This window comes from Marmota flaviventris, chromosome 1, assembly GCF_047511675.1.
Source record: "Marmota flaviventris isolate mMarFla1 chromosome 1, mMarFla1.hap1, whole genome shotgun sequence".
In the NCBI taxonomy this organism is placed as follows: domain Eukaryota; kingdom Metazoa; phylum Chordata; class Mammalia; order Rodentia; family Sciuridae; genus Marmota; species Marmota flaviventris.
Genome location: NC_092498.1, coordinates 29,496,048 through 29,511,808, shown reverse-complemented (window position 1 = coordinate 29,511,808; position 15,761 = coordinate 29,496,048). Strand labels below are relative to the sequence as shown.

Below are 15,761 nucleotides of genomic sequence, written 5' to 3'. Positions count from 1 at the left end.
ACGGGTGTCTGCACCATAACTCTGCCCCTCGTCCTGGTCTGTCCTGGAAGAGATGGGCTGGCATGTTCTTCTAGGCCTGACTGTTTGCTCTAGCAACAGGTCTAAAAGCTTTGAAACCGAGTATTAAAGGTATTGTTTGAGGGGCCAGGACAGTTGGCACCATAATTTGCCTATAGTTCTTATATAAATACATCATATCAAGGCATCCCAGATCAATTCTGTATGTTTGATTCCCCCCCCCCCAACAAAAACTAGTAGAATGAGCCAGCATAGGAGCATCCGGTGCTGCTAATCACACTTTGGAGCTGTGTGCCCTGCACGGGGCTGTGTGTGCCCAGCACAGTGGATGTGCAGCAACAGCAAATGGTCTTTCGCTCTTGGTTTACAAGTTCATGGTTTTTTGTTTTTTTTAATTTGTTTTACATAGTTGTACAAGTTCATGTTTCATGCTTTAATAATGTAGGATAAAATTATTATTAATAACTTGAATGGACAAAAATAGATTTCTTTCATTGTATATGCAGAATTAAATATTATATATTGATAATTTATAAAAAAATTTATAATGATTTTAAAGATGTACTGGAGAAAGAAATAAGTTTATTTCTTTGCCTATGATTTCATGGTTGCTTTTGTTAATATTTTCAGTATAATGAATGGATTTAATCAACTATTGATCATGTTAAAATTTGCATTCTTTCGTGAAGGTCAAATAAAACTAACGAGTATTTTATTTTATTTGTACTGGGGATTGAACCCAGAGGTTCAATCCCACTGAGCCACCTCCACAGCCCTTGTTAGTTGTTATTTTGAGACAGGGTCTTGCTAAGTTGCGTAGGTTCTCACTAAATTGTTGAGGCTGATGTCACACTTGTGATCCTCCTGTCTCAGCCTCCTGAGTTGCTGGGATTACAGGCGAGCCACACGTAGCCAACATTCCTTCCTAAAAATCATATTTTCCTACCTGGGTCTTACTGTGAATTCATCTTACACATGTTGAGATTTTTTTTGACCCTTGCATTAAAAAAAAAAAAAAAAAAGTTCATAGGAGATATTTTCTGATGATGCCGCTATAACTAGAACATGTCTCCTATCACAGTGCAGCACTCAGCCCAGAGCCAGTTCAGAGTCCAGCTCTGCCCATTCTTCAGAGTTCTCCAGTCTCTAATTGGTGTGATAGAGGAAATGCTGTTAAAAACTTCTTAGTTTTAAAATGTCTTTTTACATAGAAATGATTTTTGAGATGTTAAACTTATTTTTTTGTGTTTGTTTCAGGACAGTGACTTCAATCGGTCATTAGATAGAGATTCTAAGTGCATACCATTAGTGTCCCTGTGAGCAGGAGACCATGTCACAGCATGTTGGGGGAGCAGCCTCAGCCTGTGTGGGTGCCTCAGGCTGCCCCGCCGGTGGCTCTGCACCAGGGTCATGTCAGACGGGAGCTCGCTGTGAGGTCACTGTGGCTGTGTTTTTAATTGGGCCTTGTCTTCAAGTACAGCTTTGCTTTATAGGAAGTGCATTGAGCGATGACTTGACTGCTTCTCTTTGTCCCCCACTCCCGCTTCTTTTCAGGCTTCTCTACAGTTTGGCCTTCAATGCCAGTTTTCTGCGGCACCTTTGGGTCCTCATCTCTTCCATGACAACACGGATGATCACAGGGTATGTACTGCATCTGCTCACCTGTGGGCCTCCTGCTGTGGCCCCCATGCCTGACACAGTGTGGCAGGAGGGCGTTTGGAAGTGCTCGGCTTTGTTTTAGAGGAAAAATTCTGAATGGTCTTAATTTCACACACACGAAAATTAGTGCCTTGTTTTACAGTTATTTTTATGCATTATTAAGAGTAGCTCAGTTGATAGAATGGAAGGAAGAGTTGGTTTTTCATATACGCGAGAGGTTGGTGGGTTGGGGTGAGGGTCTGGGATTTCTGCACTCCACTCCTCTGCAGTCCAGTTTGGTCTGTAGCATGTTGGGTGGTGTGCAGCAAGACCCTGTGCTGAGATGTGTGCCTTTCAGTCAGTCCCTGTCAGCCCCTGAATGATTGGAACTGGGATTTGGTCATCTGCATGAACTGTGCTTCCTAACAAAGGGGATCGTCACTGTGGACAGCATCACTGTCCTGCTTTGCCTTTATTTAATCTTAAGCATCTGTGAGGAAAAGAGAGGGTTTGTTTTGTTCTTGTTTTTTTCTTCTTCATTGGTTGGCTTTAGTTTTTGGTCTCTGGGATTGAACCCAGGGGTGCTTTACCCCTGAACTACATCCCCACCCTTTTTACTTTTTATTTTGAGACAGGGTGTGTGATCCTCCTGCCTCAGTCCTCCCAGTTGCCGAGATCACAGATGTGCACCACAGTGCCTGGCAGTAGGGAGTTTTTAGTGGTGAACCCGTGTCTGCTGAAAACTCAAGAAGGTGGAGTGGTTTATCTTAAGTCAACCTTGAGTACCCACAGACAAATGAGAGCCACAGAGGATACCCTGATGTCTAGAATATTTCTGTCTGAAATAGGAGGCTTTGAATATGTGCCATTGTGCTGTGGTGCCAGGCACATTTCAGCCACTCCTGCCTGTGTCAGCCCTGAGAGCCTGGGTTTTCATGAGTGACAGGTTTACTTAGGGCCGAAGGAGACTGGGGATTGTTAGGACAGGAAATTATCATTTCCCAGTGAGTATCCCCGCTTAGCAACAGAGACACCACCAAGGACTGCCTGATTTGTTTATGGCATTTGTCTCTTGGTGAGGAAATGGAGTCCTTGTGTATGAAAGACAATTGAGATATTGTTAATTATATTAAATTAATAATATTTTATAAGGTGATAAAGTTATATGGGTTTTTGAAAACAATATTTCTAAAAAGGCAGTTGAGAACTTCTTTTATTCAATTTATTCACACAAAGTCCTCTTAAGAACTGTCCTGTATATTGATATCTTCCAATTACATATGTTTCATATTTGCTGTCAAGAATAAAAATTTAAATGAAATACATAAATTTTTTGAATGTGTGGCACTGGGGATTGAACCCAGAGTCGCTGTGTCACTGAGGCACATCCCCAGCCCTTCTTATTTTTTTATTTTGAGAGAGGTCTCTAAGTTGCTAGGCTGGCCCCACACTTGTGATCCTCCTGCCTCTGCCTCCTGGGTCCTTGGGATTACAGGCATGCGCCACCGCACCTGGCTGAAGTACACAATGTTTTTAAGAGTGGCACTGAATTTAATTTGAAAATAGTTTTGCAACCAGACTTGCACAGCAGAGTCCTGAGGGAATGTGTTGAGAGCTCTGAGACTTGGGCCTGAGATCCTTCTGCCCTGCAGTTGGGCTAGCTAGGAACAGCCAGTGTGTCTAGCTACTTGTCCCAGTGAGCAACCATTTCAGCGCATCAGACATTTTTGCAAGTGATATTTTTATTCGCATACTTCACCTTAAATACTTGCTGTTGGAGTTGGACCCCGGGTGTCCTCCTTGTCAGGTTTCAGGAACTCACAGCCAGCTGGCTGCCCTTTTCTGGTGGGCATCCCTCTACCGGAGCCTAACACCTAGGTGCTCTGCCCCATGTGCTCAGCATGTGCAGATAGGCCAGCGATCTTGAGTAGTGCTCAGGATTCTAGGCGCATGTCCACTTGGTAGGCAGCTTATGTAGAAGGCAGGAAACTATTTAAGGTGCTGCTGGGTCCCCACAGATAGTGTGCAAACCTTCATTCTGAGGGTAGAAACGGGGCAGTAATTCAACCAACTTCCCCAAGTTATGAATCAGTGTCTTTTCCATTTCTATAAATCATGGACTTTTAATCTGCTCATAAGTCTTCTGAGATGGACCCTGTGTCAGAGAGATTTGAGTCTGTGTTTACAGCAGGAAGCATGGTCAGCAGAGGACACAAACACTGTTGTTTCATTGTGCCCCAGCTGCAGGTCCCCAGCGCACACGGGCCCTCTTTACCAGTCCTGTTTTCTGTTGCTCCAGTCAGAAGGACCCATTCCTCTTGCGTCCTCATGGGCTAAAGAGAACAAGGGAGTGCTGGTTGATCCCCAGGGGTTCACATGATCCACATGGTGTCCCTAGAGCATGGTTCTGGAGCCGTGCACACAGGACTCTGAGCAGGACTGAGTGAAGTGGGCCCAGCACTGCTTAGACTCAGGAAACTGCCCGTCTGGCTGCTGTACTCCCCTAAATAGCATGTCCTCCTAAGTAGTATCAGTTATTTTTGTGGTTTTTCATTAAGTGGCCAGGGAACTAAAAGGTACTGACCATTATTTTTACAAATATCACCTAAACGTAGGACATTAAATTCTTCTGCTTGTCAGCAAATTTTTTGCTGAACGCCACTGTGTGGGTAGTGCTGCACAAGGCATGGTGGGGAGTCCTTCTGGAGGTGTGAGGGCCGGGCTGGGGACAAAGCCAGGGTTGTACAGTTAAGTCAGCCTTCTGCCTTCCCTTTGACTGTAAGGTACGATTGCCGTTCTCTGTCCCCACTGCGTTTTATTTTGGATGGATGGCTTTCCTTCCTTAACTCACGGATTGACTGATTATCCTGCCCAGCGTCAGTGCCTGGCCTGGTAATTCTGCCGTGTTCGGGCGTGCAGAATGGCAGCTGGCCCTGTGGACCTTGTCCTGGCGGATCTTGCCATGTCAGGGAGGTGTGAGGGTGGTGCCATGTAGGTTTGCTAAGCCAGGCGAATGGGACTGCGAGGAGACATGGAACTGTTACTAAATGCCCACCAGTTGAAGAACTGGACTTGCAGAGGGGCAGGGAGCAGACTCCCGCTGAAAGATGTGGACTCACTGAACAGGTCAGAGCTCTTCAGAGTGGTAGAGACCCTGCCTTCCCTAAAGGCTGCCCCACCACTGTGCCACCTCAGTGCTTGCTTGGCTCAGAGGGGGCCAGCAGGAGAGGAGTGGGGCTGGCCAGTGCACGGGGCACTGAAATGAGCCAGCCGAAAGCAGAAACTGCGTGTGGAGCTGTTTGGAAAGTTCCGGTAGTCGGGAGCTCCGTGAGTCTCTGGGACCTCTGCTGACTGCCAGGTGGAGAGGAGGCCGTGGTGTTCCTCGTAGGAGGGAAGTCCGCATCGCCCTCCCAGCGCCCTCTCCAGGGCCTCGGCCTTGGGCTGAGTGCCCACTGGCAGGAAGAGCAGTCCTGGGGGGAAGCCAGGTCTGTACCCCTGACTGGCCTGTGTTGCCCCAGTGACTCTGCCTTGCCTTCAAGTCATTTTATTGTTAATGTCACTGTAGTTTTCATTTGTCTAATATCATTTCCTAATTAGACCCCAAACTAAACCTGATTTTGAAATAACTGGATAGCTCTTTTCCCCCCTGTCTCCACCCCAAGGTCGATGGTGCCGCTGCTCCAGGTGATATCCAGGGGCTCTCCCATGTCCTTCGAGGACTCGGGCCGCATCATCCCGCTCTTTTACCTCTTCAGCTCCCTCTTCAGCCACTCACTGATTTCCACCCACGATAATGAGTTCTTCGGCGACCCCATAGAAGGTGAGCGTTCTGAGGAGCTCCTTGGCTGCTGCCCAGAGGCTGTCGGTCTTCACAGAGTGGGCAGCTTCCAGGCCTTCGCAGTGTGCATGCCATGTTGAGAGAGGGGAAAGGGGGCTGATTGGAAACGGGGGTGTTTGCAGTTGTAGGGCAGAGGCGGTCGTCCATGATGCCCTTCACGCTGGAGGAGCTGGTCGCCCTGTCCCGCTGCCTGCGCGACGCTTGCCTGGGCATCATCAAGCTGGCCTACCCGGAAACAAAGCCCGAGGTGCGGGAGGAGTACGTCACCGCCTTTCAGAGCATAGGCGTCACCACCAGCGCTGAGATGCAGCAATGTATACAGATGGAGCAGAAGCGTTGGATTCAGTTGTTTAAGGTATTCCATGTACGGGTAGGTGTCGTTTCCTGGGGCTAAATAAGCCTAGATTTGGTTTTGGCCTGATTGATTTCAGAATAATAGAAATACAGGTTTGTTTCAAGCATGTTTTTTAATTTACAAAACTTTTTAAGAAAAGTTACCTTTATTTTTGCATTTGCCTCATTTTAATACCTTGTTTTTGATATTGTCACATGCATCTTGTAAATTGATAAGGTATAAATGATTAAAGTTTTCTCTTTTTTGTACCAAGGATCAAACCCAGGGACACTTAACCACTGAGCCATGTACCCCAGCTGTTTTATGTAGAGGCAGGGCCTTGCTGAGTTGCTTAGGGCCTTGCTAAGTTGCTGAGGCTGGCCTCAAACTTAGGATTCTCTGCCTCATGCCTCCCAAATCTCTGGGATGATAGGTGTGTGCCACTTTGCCTGGATAAATGTTTTCCTTTTTATTTTTCACTAATAGATCTCAAACAGCTTTTACAGTTTTTCATCTTTTTAAAGGCAGAGTAACAAAGGTAGGATTGGTCACTCATTTTTAATGCTAGGCGCATATGAATTATGCTAAGATGTGTCGTTCTCACATGCAGAAAGTGGGGGGATGTTCCTTTGCTGGGTGCTGGCTGGGAACCAACACCACTGGGAGTGTCACTGCTGTGGGGCAGAGAGGGAGGGTGCTGCCTCATCAGCAGCAAACGTCAGCTGAAACTGCTCATTAACGGAGGGCGGGCAGACGTGGTGCACTTCCCAAATTGAGTGCTGGATTTACAGCTCCTCTCCCACCAGCGACCCCGCGCCCGGCAGCGCTCAGGCAGAGCCATCGACTGTCCCTTCAGGTCTTTTATCACTGCTTTTGTCAAGCTATCTATTTAATTGAAAGAAGTTAATTGAATGAAAATGATCAACTAAGCTTGTATTAATACTGCTAATGGAACTTTCTTCTTGGCCATGTTTGGAGGAAGATGTCAAGCTAGACTTTAGGAAAGGCACATTAATGCTTGCACTTAACCTGATGGGCTAATTAAGGAATGCTTATTCATCCTACAAGTCCAAGAGTCTCTCTGCAGCCCATTCTGCCTGATTTTACAACACATTTCACTTAGGAGCATGAGCATTAGCAGCAGTGAAAGTAACTGATAATGTTTTGATTGCGTGAATACAGGGCTAATGCATCATTGAATTCATAATTTGAACAGATGGGTGTGATGCATGTTTGCACACTTTATTTTAATTACTTATCTCTGTCTCTAAGTAGATGTTGAAGTTCACATGTTGAGCCCTTAATAAATCCTTTCTTAAAAGATTGACAGTTATGTGATTTTTCCAAGTTAAAAATACGCTCTCACCTATTCAGGACTTATAATTGTTGTGGGAGCTTTATCTGAATAAGAGCGTTATGGTGGCATATGTATTTTCCTTTTAGGTTTTAATTAAACTCTGGGATCTTTGCTGGAAACGCTTTCCCTCACGTGGGAGACCAGACTCCGTGCTTGTGCCAGATGATTCCGTTGTTTTACAGCACCTCTGGAGAGTGTCATAATTTCCTATGACAGGCTTATCTTTCAGGACATAGAAATCTCTGTATTTAATAATGCTATAGTAGTTATTTTCTACCCTGGCCCTATTTTGTTTTGTTCAAGCATTTAATTAAAATTTTGTTGCAGTGACTTACTGCCACTTCGTTAATCATTGAAGATTTTAAGAATTAGTGAAAGGATCACTGGTTTTTTGGTTTTGTTTGGTGCTGGTACCAAATGCAGGGCCTGTGCATGGTGGGCTAGCACTCTACCACTAGCTATACCCCCAGTCCTGAAAGTTCACCGTTTTTGGCATCCAGTTGCTTTAGAATTGAAATCATTATCACCAAGACCTCTTGGGCTAAGAATAGGATTAAAATAGGATTTAAAGGATTCCTGGTTTTTTTGATGGAAAATCCCACCCCAAATCATTTTATACTTCCTGCTGTTAAGCCATTCCTTAAAAATGATAAAAATCAAGGCATAATCCATAATCAAGCTATTAGGTTTTCTAAAAAAAAAAAAAAAACAACAAAAAATAACCTTTATTATGAAGTACTCAGCAGCACTTGCCCCAGAGTGGGTCCTCGTTCTAGGCAGTGTTCCAAGCTCTGCCTCTGCCCATGCGCTTCCTACAGTGATTGTATAGAAGAACATTCATCCCCCTGGATAGCGGCGCACAGCTGGCAGTTGGTAGAGTCAGCTGCTCTTCCACATTTGCCCTCTGAAAACCAAAATGTAAATTTTACCAGCACTTTTTAGGTATTATAGAGCCCAATCCAAATTGGAGTGTCCAAGGTAGAACCAAGTAACAAGGTGAGCACGCTTGGCCAGCGACTTGCGGCCTGCCCCTGACTTTGACAGAACTGCAGATGAGGCATGACTCTTGCGCACCAACCATTTTCATTTTTCAGCTGGTGATGGTCCTCCCGAACTAATTTGTGTGAGAGGCTCTGGAGACTGGTCACAGAACATAGAATTTTAAGTGGATAGAGTCATCTTTCTTTGTCACTAGAAGAATTGAGGTCAGTTTCTAAGCCCTGAATTGACACTGCTAAAACAATTTATGCATTTATCAAATTTATAAACTCCTCTTGAAGTGTCATTTATAGCTGTGATCACCTTAGCACTGGAGTAGATGGAGCTGTGCTGGCCGCGTTCGTGGGTGCCCCTGTGTGCAGGAGGCTCTACCCAGCACTGTGGCCCAAAGATGAGTCCTCACCCTCCCTCTCCATGCTGGTCTGCTGGTAGAGCACTGTGGTGTCCGTGATTCTCACTTCCTTGGTGTGGTCCGTTTGCATTTTTCTGGGGTTTTGTTTTTGTTTTTAACTTTTTTTGTGTTAGGGGGGTGGTTACCAGGGATTGAACTCAGGAGCACTCCACCACTGAACCACATCCCCAGCCCTATTTTGTATTTTATTTAGAGACGGTGTCTCACTGAGTTGTTTAGTACCTCACTTTTGCTGAGGCTGGCTTTGAACTCGTGATCCTCCTGCCTCAGCCTCCTAAGCCCCTGGGATTATAGGTGTGCATCATCACACACAGCTTTTTAAAAACTTTTTTAATACAGGAAAAAATTAAAGCAACAGCAGTATACTAACTACATTCCCGGCCTGCTGCTATTAACACTCACTGTTGAAGAGAAGGGGCAGAGCCTTCTACCATACTTTGCTCTTGAAGAGCTGGACCACATCCTCCCCTGTCTTGGAAGGCTGGTTTGTTGATTTTTATTTTGGAGGTGGGTGGGTTACTGGAGATTGAACTCAGGGGCACTCGACCACTGAGGCACATCCCCAGCCCTATTTTCTATTTTATTTAGAGGCAGGGTCTCACTCAGTTGCTTAGTGCCTCGCAGTTGCTGAGGCTGGCTTCAAATTCTCCATCCTCCTGCCTCAGCCTCCTGAGCTGCTGGGACTACAGGTGTATACCACCATGCCCAAAGATTTTTATTTCTTGACCACTAATTAAGCTGCATACTTTAAGAAGTAATTTTGTAGTGTTTTAAACACATGCTGGAGAATATGTTATCTTTTAAGATATATCACTTTTCCTGTGCAAGGCTCTGGGTTTGAGCCCCAGTACTACAAAAGCAACAAACAACAAAATTCCATGTATAATAATTTTTTTAAATATTATTTTTAGTTGTTGATAGTTATTTTATTCATTTATTTTTATGTGGTTCTGAGAATCGAACCCAGTGACTCACATGTGCAGGAAGCGCCCTCTACCACTGAGCCACAACCCCAGCCCCCACATATAGTAACATCGTTTGTTTATTTATTTATTAGTTGTAGTTGGACACAATACCTGTAATTCATGTATTTTTATGTGGTGCTGAGCATCGAACCCAGGGCCTCACACATACTAGGCGAGCAGTCTACCCCTGAGCCACAACCCCAGCCCCGCCACATAGTAATTTTAAACAGGCAATAAGTAAAGGCCTTGCGACGACAGTAGTCCCTGAGGCATCTGACCGTCCATGGGCCGACTCAGCCCGTGCAAGTGGTCACAGAGGGTCCCTGTCCCCAGGGTGTCACTGTAGTGAGGAGAACAGGCATTCACCGCCACTCTGATAATGGCCATGCTGAGGGCTGGAGCTGTGGGCGAAACGCTGAGCATGCATGTTCCTAGTCGTGCCACTGGTATTCCTGGGGTCCGTTTTGACGGGCTTTCTGTGGTGAAGTCAGATATGGGAAAGAGTCTCACCTGCTCTTTTTGCCTCAGTGTGCATTTTCTTGAGTTCCTGTGAATGAAGTGCTGCTGAGTATGCTTAGTTTTGAGTCTCTTGAAGAATCAGCCATGCTGACTGGGTTTGTCTTTATTACACGGTTTGGGTTTTGCTTAGCAGATCTTACACATCATATGGAGACGATGTAATTTCCTCTCCCAGTTGCCTTTCAAAACTTGGACTGTGGGGGCTGGGGTTATGGCTCAGTGGCTGAGTGCTCGCCTCACATGTGTGTGGCACTGGGTCGATCCTCCGCATGCATACAAAAATAAATAAGACAGATACTGTGTCCATCTACAACTAAAAAATAAAAATAAAATAAAATAAAAAACTTGGACTGTGTACTTACCTTTTGGTTGCAATAGTGTAAACACCAGTTGTATCATTCAGAAGTGTCATAAGAGGAACAGCATAACAGTGTATGCATTTCTAAGTGTTGAGTAATTTGTTACTTTCTGAGCATTTATGTAATCTAAGGTGTGGGGATTTTGTCTTCGTATTGTGGTGCTGGGAACTGAACCTAGGGCCTTATGCTTGCTGGGAAGAGACAGCAGTTAGTACTGACCATGCTGTGGGCCAGAAAGAACCAGCGCTGAGCCTCCAGAGCTGCAGGAGAAGGTGTCATCAAAGAGCACCGCAGGGTCCAGGAGTGGCCAACTCCAGGTGGGCCCTGATCCCAGCCTGAAGCTGGTTCTGTACTCAGAAAGGAAGTGCTGCTGTGGTATCAGGGTAGGACTTAAAATGCCACCATGTAGAAGCCCCGTCTCAATTGGTAGGAAGTATCCACCAGTTAAAAGCCGAATTCTAGATCTTGAGAGGCTTTCCCCATTGTAGTTCCACCTGCATATCCAGAGTGCTCAAATGTTCCTTTTTCTCTGCCCAAAGGTGGGTTATCCAAGCAGTGTCATACAGTGAGTGAAATGCAACCTATCTGACCCATTTTCTTTGGGCACATAGAATTTCTGGCATGCCTATATACCGGGATTTGTGCTTAATAAAGACAGCACTTGAATCTCTTATCACAAGTACATGTTAACGTATGGAATTGTGGTGCTGTTTTAAAGGGAAAGCTCCATTGAAAATTGAAATTGTGGGATCTTGCTTATCCAGTGAGTGTGTTCGGAAATTTTCACATCACTCTAGTTTTCTTACTTCTGTGATTATTCCAAATTATATTTTATTTAATTGGAAGCAGTGTGTACACAAGCCTGGCCTTTACAGAAAATTGCATTATATAATGTTTCTTTGACTCCATAGTAGTTGTATGATTGAATCCTGGTTCTAGAAATTTAAAACTTTGGCTTTACAGTTTGGGTGTTTGCCTTTATTACATGGTACTTTACTTGTAATAAAGATGTAGTATAGAACTTGGGTCTCTTTTAGGTAGTGCTGTTAGAGCTCTTTAGTCATCTGCTGTAAAAACTGACAAATAACTTCAGATCCCAGATCAGTGCTCAGGCACCTGCTGGGTTCCCTGTAGTCATCTGGGTTCTGTTCATAGAAGCTCCCTGTGCAGCCAGAGAGGAGCTTTGGCTCAGTGAGGAACATGCTGCTCTTGAACTAAGTAAGCTGTAGGATGTGCCAGAGTCTGCCCGCCAGACCCCAGGGAGGCAGGCCACCTCCAGAGGCTCTGTGAAGGATGCCCGAGTTGTTTTCCTTGGAGATCCTGGGGCTGCCTGCCCCAAAGCACTCCATACAGTGTTTCTCAGAAAGATAAGAAAAATTTTACCCAGTGGAGAAAATTGAGGTGGCCTTCACTTTAATTCAGATAAACTGATGTGTCCAGGTTTGTGCTGTAAAGTGTGGTCACTGTCTCCGTGTGGCTTTTAAGGACCATCGTGTGTGCATGCTGTGGGGGCTTCTGTGTGTGCTAGCAGGTGACTGCTTTATTTCTGCAGCTTTCCTCGCTCCCTGGCTGGTGGCCTCAGTGGCCTTCTCCCCTGCCCTGGTGGTGGGTGGTAGCTGCTGGACTGCTTGTCTGACCCAGCCCCTGTTCTTCCCTTTAGGTCATCACCAACCTAGTGAAAATGCTGAAGTCCAGAGACACCAGGAGAAACTTTTGTCCTCCAAATAACTGGCTGTCAGAACAAGAAGATATTAAAGCAGATAAGGTGTTCTTGACAGATTCTTAAAGTACTTTTCACGAAATTTTTTTTTTCTTTTTTCTTTGTGGGGAGAAGAATAAATTCTTTAAGGTTGTATTTCCTTAGTAAATTAACACTGGTGGTCAGCCTGTTCTTTACATGCCTCCTGGGCTGGGGGTCAGGGCAACATCATCAATACTAATAATCTCTTCACAACTTACGAGAGACAGACCATATCAATTTTCTAAAGGAGCAGAGACAGAGATAAGTATTGCTAAGATCCAGGTCTAAAGCAGGTCGTGTAAGATATTAGAGCATAGCCTTAGCAGAGGGTATCAGGTGTGTCCAGGGAAATTCCTGGCTGCGCTCACTGCAGACTCCTGGGGCTGGAGATGAAGGGCAGGGCATAGAAGGAGCAGGCGACAGGCCTGCTGAAGACCTGAAGGTGTGGGCGTGGGAGAGCAGTTCAAGTGTGGTGTTCTCCTGGACGCCCACCTTCAGGTCCACCTCGGGGCTATTGCTGTCCCCTGAACAAGGCTGGGGCCCACAAAGAATTTCCCACCAAAAAGAAACCACCCTTGGCACAGCAGGGAGGACCCTCCAAGGGGGGCATGGGGTGTGAAGAGGGGTCAAAGGTCCCTTTTGGGCTCCTGCCACCCCAGGGACTCTGGATGTCATTGAACACAGCTGCAGCACACTCAAATCAGCATGCTGGGAAAGAAGGAGCTGCCCTGTGGGGCACGGGTGTCGTCCATCGGGCGAGAGGGCAGGACAAGGCAGCCTGCTTAGGACAGAGGCCCAGCTCACTAAAATGAGTGGGAGCTGCTGGATCCTGAGTTGCTGACCTGGTCACCTCCCGCAGGTCACCCAGCTCTACGTGCCCGCATCCAGACATGTGTGGAGGTTCCGTCGGATGGGGAGGATCGGCCTGCTGCAGTCCACCCTGGAGGGTGAGTGCTCCCACTGGCACTGCCTGCGGTGGCCAGGCCGTCGCGTCCCGTTTCCTGCGGCAGTGCTCGTGCCTTCAGGGTGCAGTTCTGAGGCTGGGATGCACCGTCGCTCCCCAGCCAGCCACCCTCCCTCAAAATCACCTCAGCTCCGGGTGCCGGGCACCTTCCCCAGGGCAGCTCCGGGCTGGCAGGGTGGTTCCCGGCCTGTGCTCGCCTCTTCTGGAAGCCCCTAAGCAGAGTCCCCCTGCTGGGGCAGAGCGGCTGCCTGCGTCAGGCACAGCCTGGCCCCTGTGCTCAGCCTGTTCTGCCGTGGGTGTGCCTCAGGTTCTGGTCCACTTCTCAGCATGAGGAAGTCGGTTGTTTCTTCTTCAGTCTGGTGATGATGGACTTGGCTGCACTAAACCATCTGTGGGCAGATTTTTATGTGAACAATCTTTTTTTTCCCACTTGAATAAATATCTGAAAGTGAGAATCCTGAGTCCTATGCCAAGTGTATGTTTGACTTTATAAGAAACTATGAAACTCGCTTCAAAGTGGCTGTACCACTTTGCATTCGGCCCAGCAGTGTCTGAGAGTTCCAGCTATTCCATACGCCGGCCCACACTTGAAATTGTCTTTTTTTTCTTAAACCTTTATTTTAAGGATCGAACCCGGGTCCCGCACGTGCTAGGCGAGCGCTCTACCGCTGAGCCCCGGCACCTGGAATTGTCTTTTTTAAAAAATCATTTTTAGCCGCTTATAAAGATGTGCCATGCTATCTTATGGTTTTATTATTATTTTTTTTAATATTTATTTTTTTTAGTTTTCGGCGGACACAACATCTTTGTATGTGGTGCTGAGGGTCGAACCCCGGCCGTACGCATGCCAGGCGAGCGCGCTACCGCTTGAGCCACATCCCCAGCCCCGATATCTTATGGTTTTAATTTGTATTTCCCAGCTGATAAATGATGTTATCTTTCATGTACTTGCTTTTTTTAACTACTCAGTTTTGGGAGTTTTAATGTATTTTGGTTATAATTCCTTTATATACCTATATATGGAGTGTCAAAGAGACTCTTACTTAGAGCTTCTGATAACTGATGAGAGCGTTCAGGGTCGTCCTCTTCTGGGCAGTGAGTTCAGAAGAGCCCAGCCAGGGCTCGTTGTGCTGTGCACAGCTCTCCCTGGTAGAAAGTACAGCTGAGGCCCACAGAGCGCTTAGCCCCGCAGGTCGTCTGGCCTTCACCACATCCCCCCGCCCCCAGGAGAAGAGCGGGCTTATGCACAAGGCGCAGCGTCCTCAGATCCGCACTTGGCAGCCACACCAGCCAGTGAGATTCAGTAGCTGATAAAGGCATCAATTGCTGCTTGATCCAGAGTCCTCATGTCAGATTGGGCTCCAGCTGGTGGAGCCGGGGAAGGCTCAGTTTTGACCCCACTCTGCATGGGCTCTGTGCATATGGCTGGACCGATCCCACGGGTTTTAGATTGGGCCTGGGGTGTGTTTGTGGAGCTGGAGCTAGACAGGCGCATTAATAGGTTATTTTAGTCCTCTTAAGAGTGGCTTTACGAATGCCGACTTTGGTAATGGGCAGTGGACATGGGAAGGACAAGGTACATGGACCACTAATTCTTTGATGTGCCTGGCAGTGGGCCTGGAGTCCCCACCGCTGACTGTGTCTGAGGAGCGGCAGCTGGCTGTCCTGACGGAGCTGCCCTTTGTGGTCCCCTTTGAGGAGCAAGTGAAGGTAAGCCCCTGGTTCCTCTGGGCGTTAGTTGCAGTCCTGGGGCCTGTGCTTGCTGGGCAGTGGTCTGCAGGGAGCTGTAGCCCAGCCTTGCTTTCTTCACCGACAGACTCTTCTCTGTGTTTTGTCCTGTTAGCATTAAGAATTAACATACCAGCAAAAACATCTTTGATTTCTTTGTTTAAATTTTTTTATTTTGAGAGATAATCTCACCAAGGTGCAGAGGCTGGCCTCGAACTTGCAGTCCTCCTGTCTCAGGCTCGTTAGGCTCCCTCCTTGCCAGCGTTTTTGATTTATGTTGTTCTTATTAGGTTGTAAGAGCCTGCAATAATTTTTAAGACCTAACAGATACCTCTTTATACAGAATAAAACAATTTTCCCTTGAGTTATAACTGATCAAAGGATTGTTAACTAGAGATTTCTCATGGAGTCTAAGTGCATTTACTCTTCTCTCTTCACTATTTCCTATATTTTGCATTATTTTTAAAAATGCAAAATCTTGTGAGGAGAAGCTTCTGTACATTCACATGAAAGCCAACCCTGTCACCAGCACTACTTTACAGAAATGGACAAGTGAGCTTACGTCCTTTCCAGATGATTCTGCTAATGTGCAGAACTTCGTGTTTGTCTTTCCAGATTTAAGTTTTGTATTCTCCCTGTGTGGTGTGTGTGTGTGTGTGTGTGTGTGTGTGTGTAGTTGTAGTTGTTGACAGACAGCATACCTTTATTTGTTTTATGTGGTGCTAAGGATGGAACCCAGTGCCTCACACATGCTAGGCGAGTGCTCTGCCACTGAGCCCAGCTCCAGCCCTTCCCTGTGTTGTGAAACTTGGTAGAAGCCCCCAGGCTTGAAGAGGCTCTTTGTGGAGGCTGCACGCGCTCTCCGGAGCGACAGGAAGGTGCTCGGATG

General features: G+C 46.5%; 1 protein-coding gene across 1 annotated transcript in view; it reads left to right on the top strand.

The window, feature by feature from the left end:
• The window catches only part of LOC139705963 (ubiquitin-protein ligase E3C-like), a 38,251-nt gene extending 22,758 nt beyond the window's left edge, over window positions 1-15,493 (top strand). The window contains exons 11-17 of the mRNA XM_071613008.1: window positions 1,573-1,659; window positions 5,319-5,476; window positions 5,617-5,849; window positions 12,100-12,204; window positions 13,040-13,127; window positions 14,757-15,007; window positions 15,488-15,493. Coding sequence (XP_071469109.1) covers window positions 1,573-1,659; window positions 5,319-5,476; window positions 5,617-5,849; window positions 12,100-12,204; window positions 13,040-13,127; window positions 14,757-15,007; window positions 15,488-15,493 — 928 coding nt within the window. The remainder of the gene's footprint in view (window positions 1-1,572; window positions 1,660-5,318; window positions 5,477-5,616; window positions 5,850-12,099; window positions 12,205-13,039; window positions 13,128-14,756; window positions 15,008-15,487) is intronic.
• The last annotated feature ends 268 nt before the right edge of the window (window positions 15,494-15,761 follow it).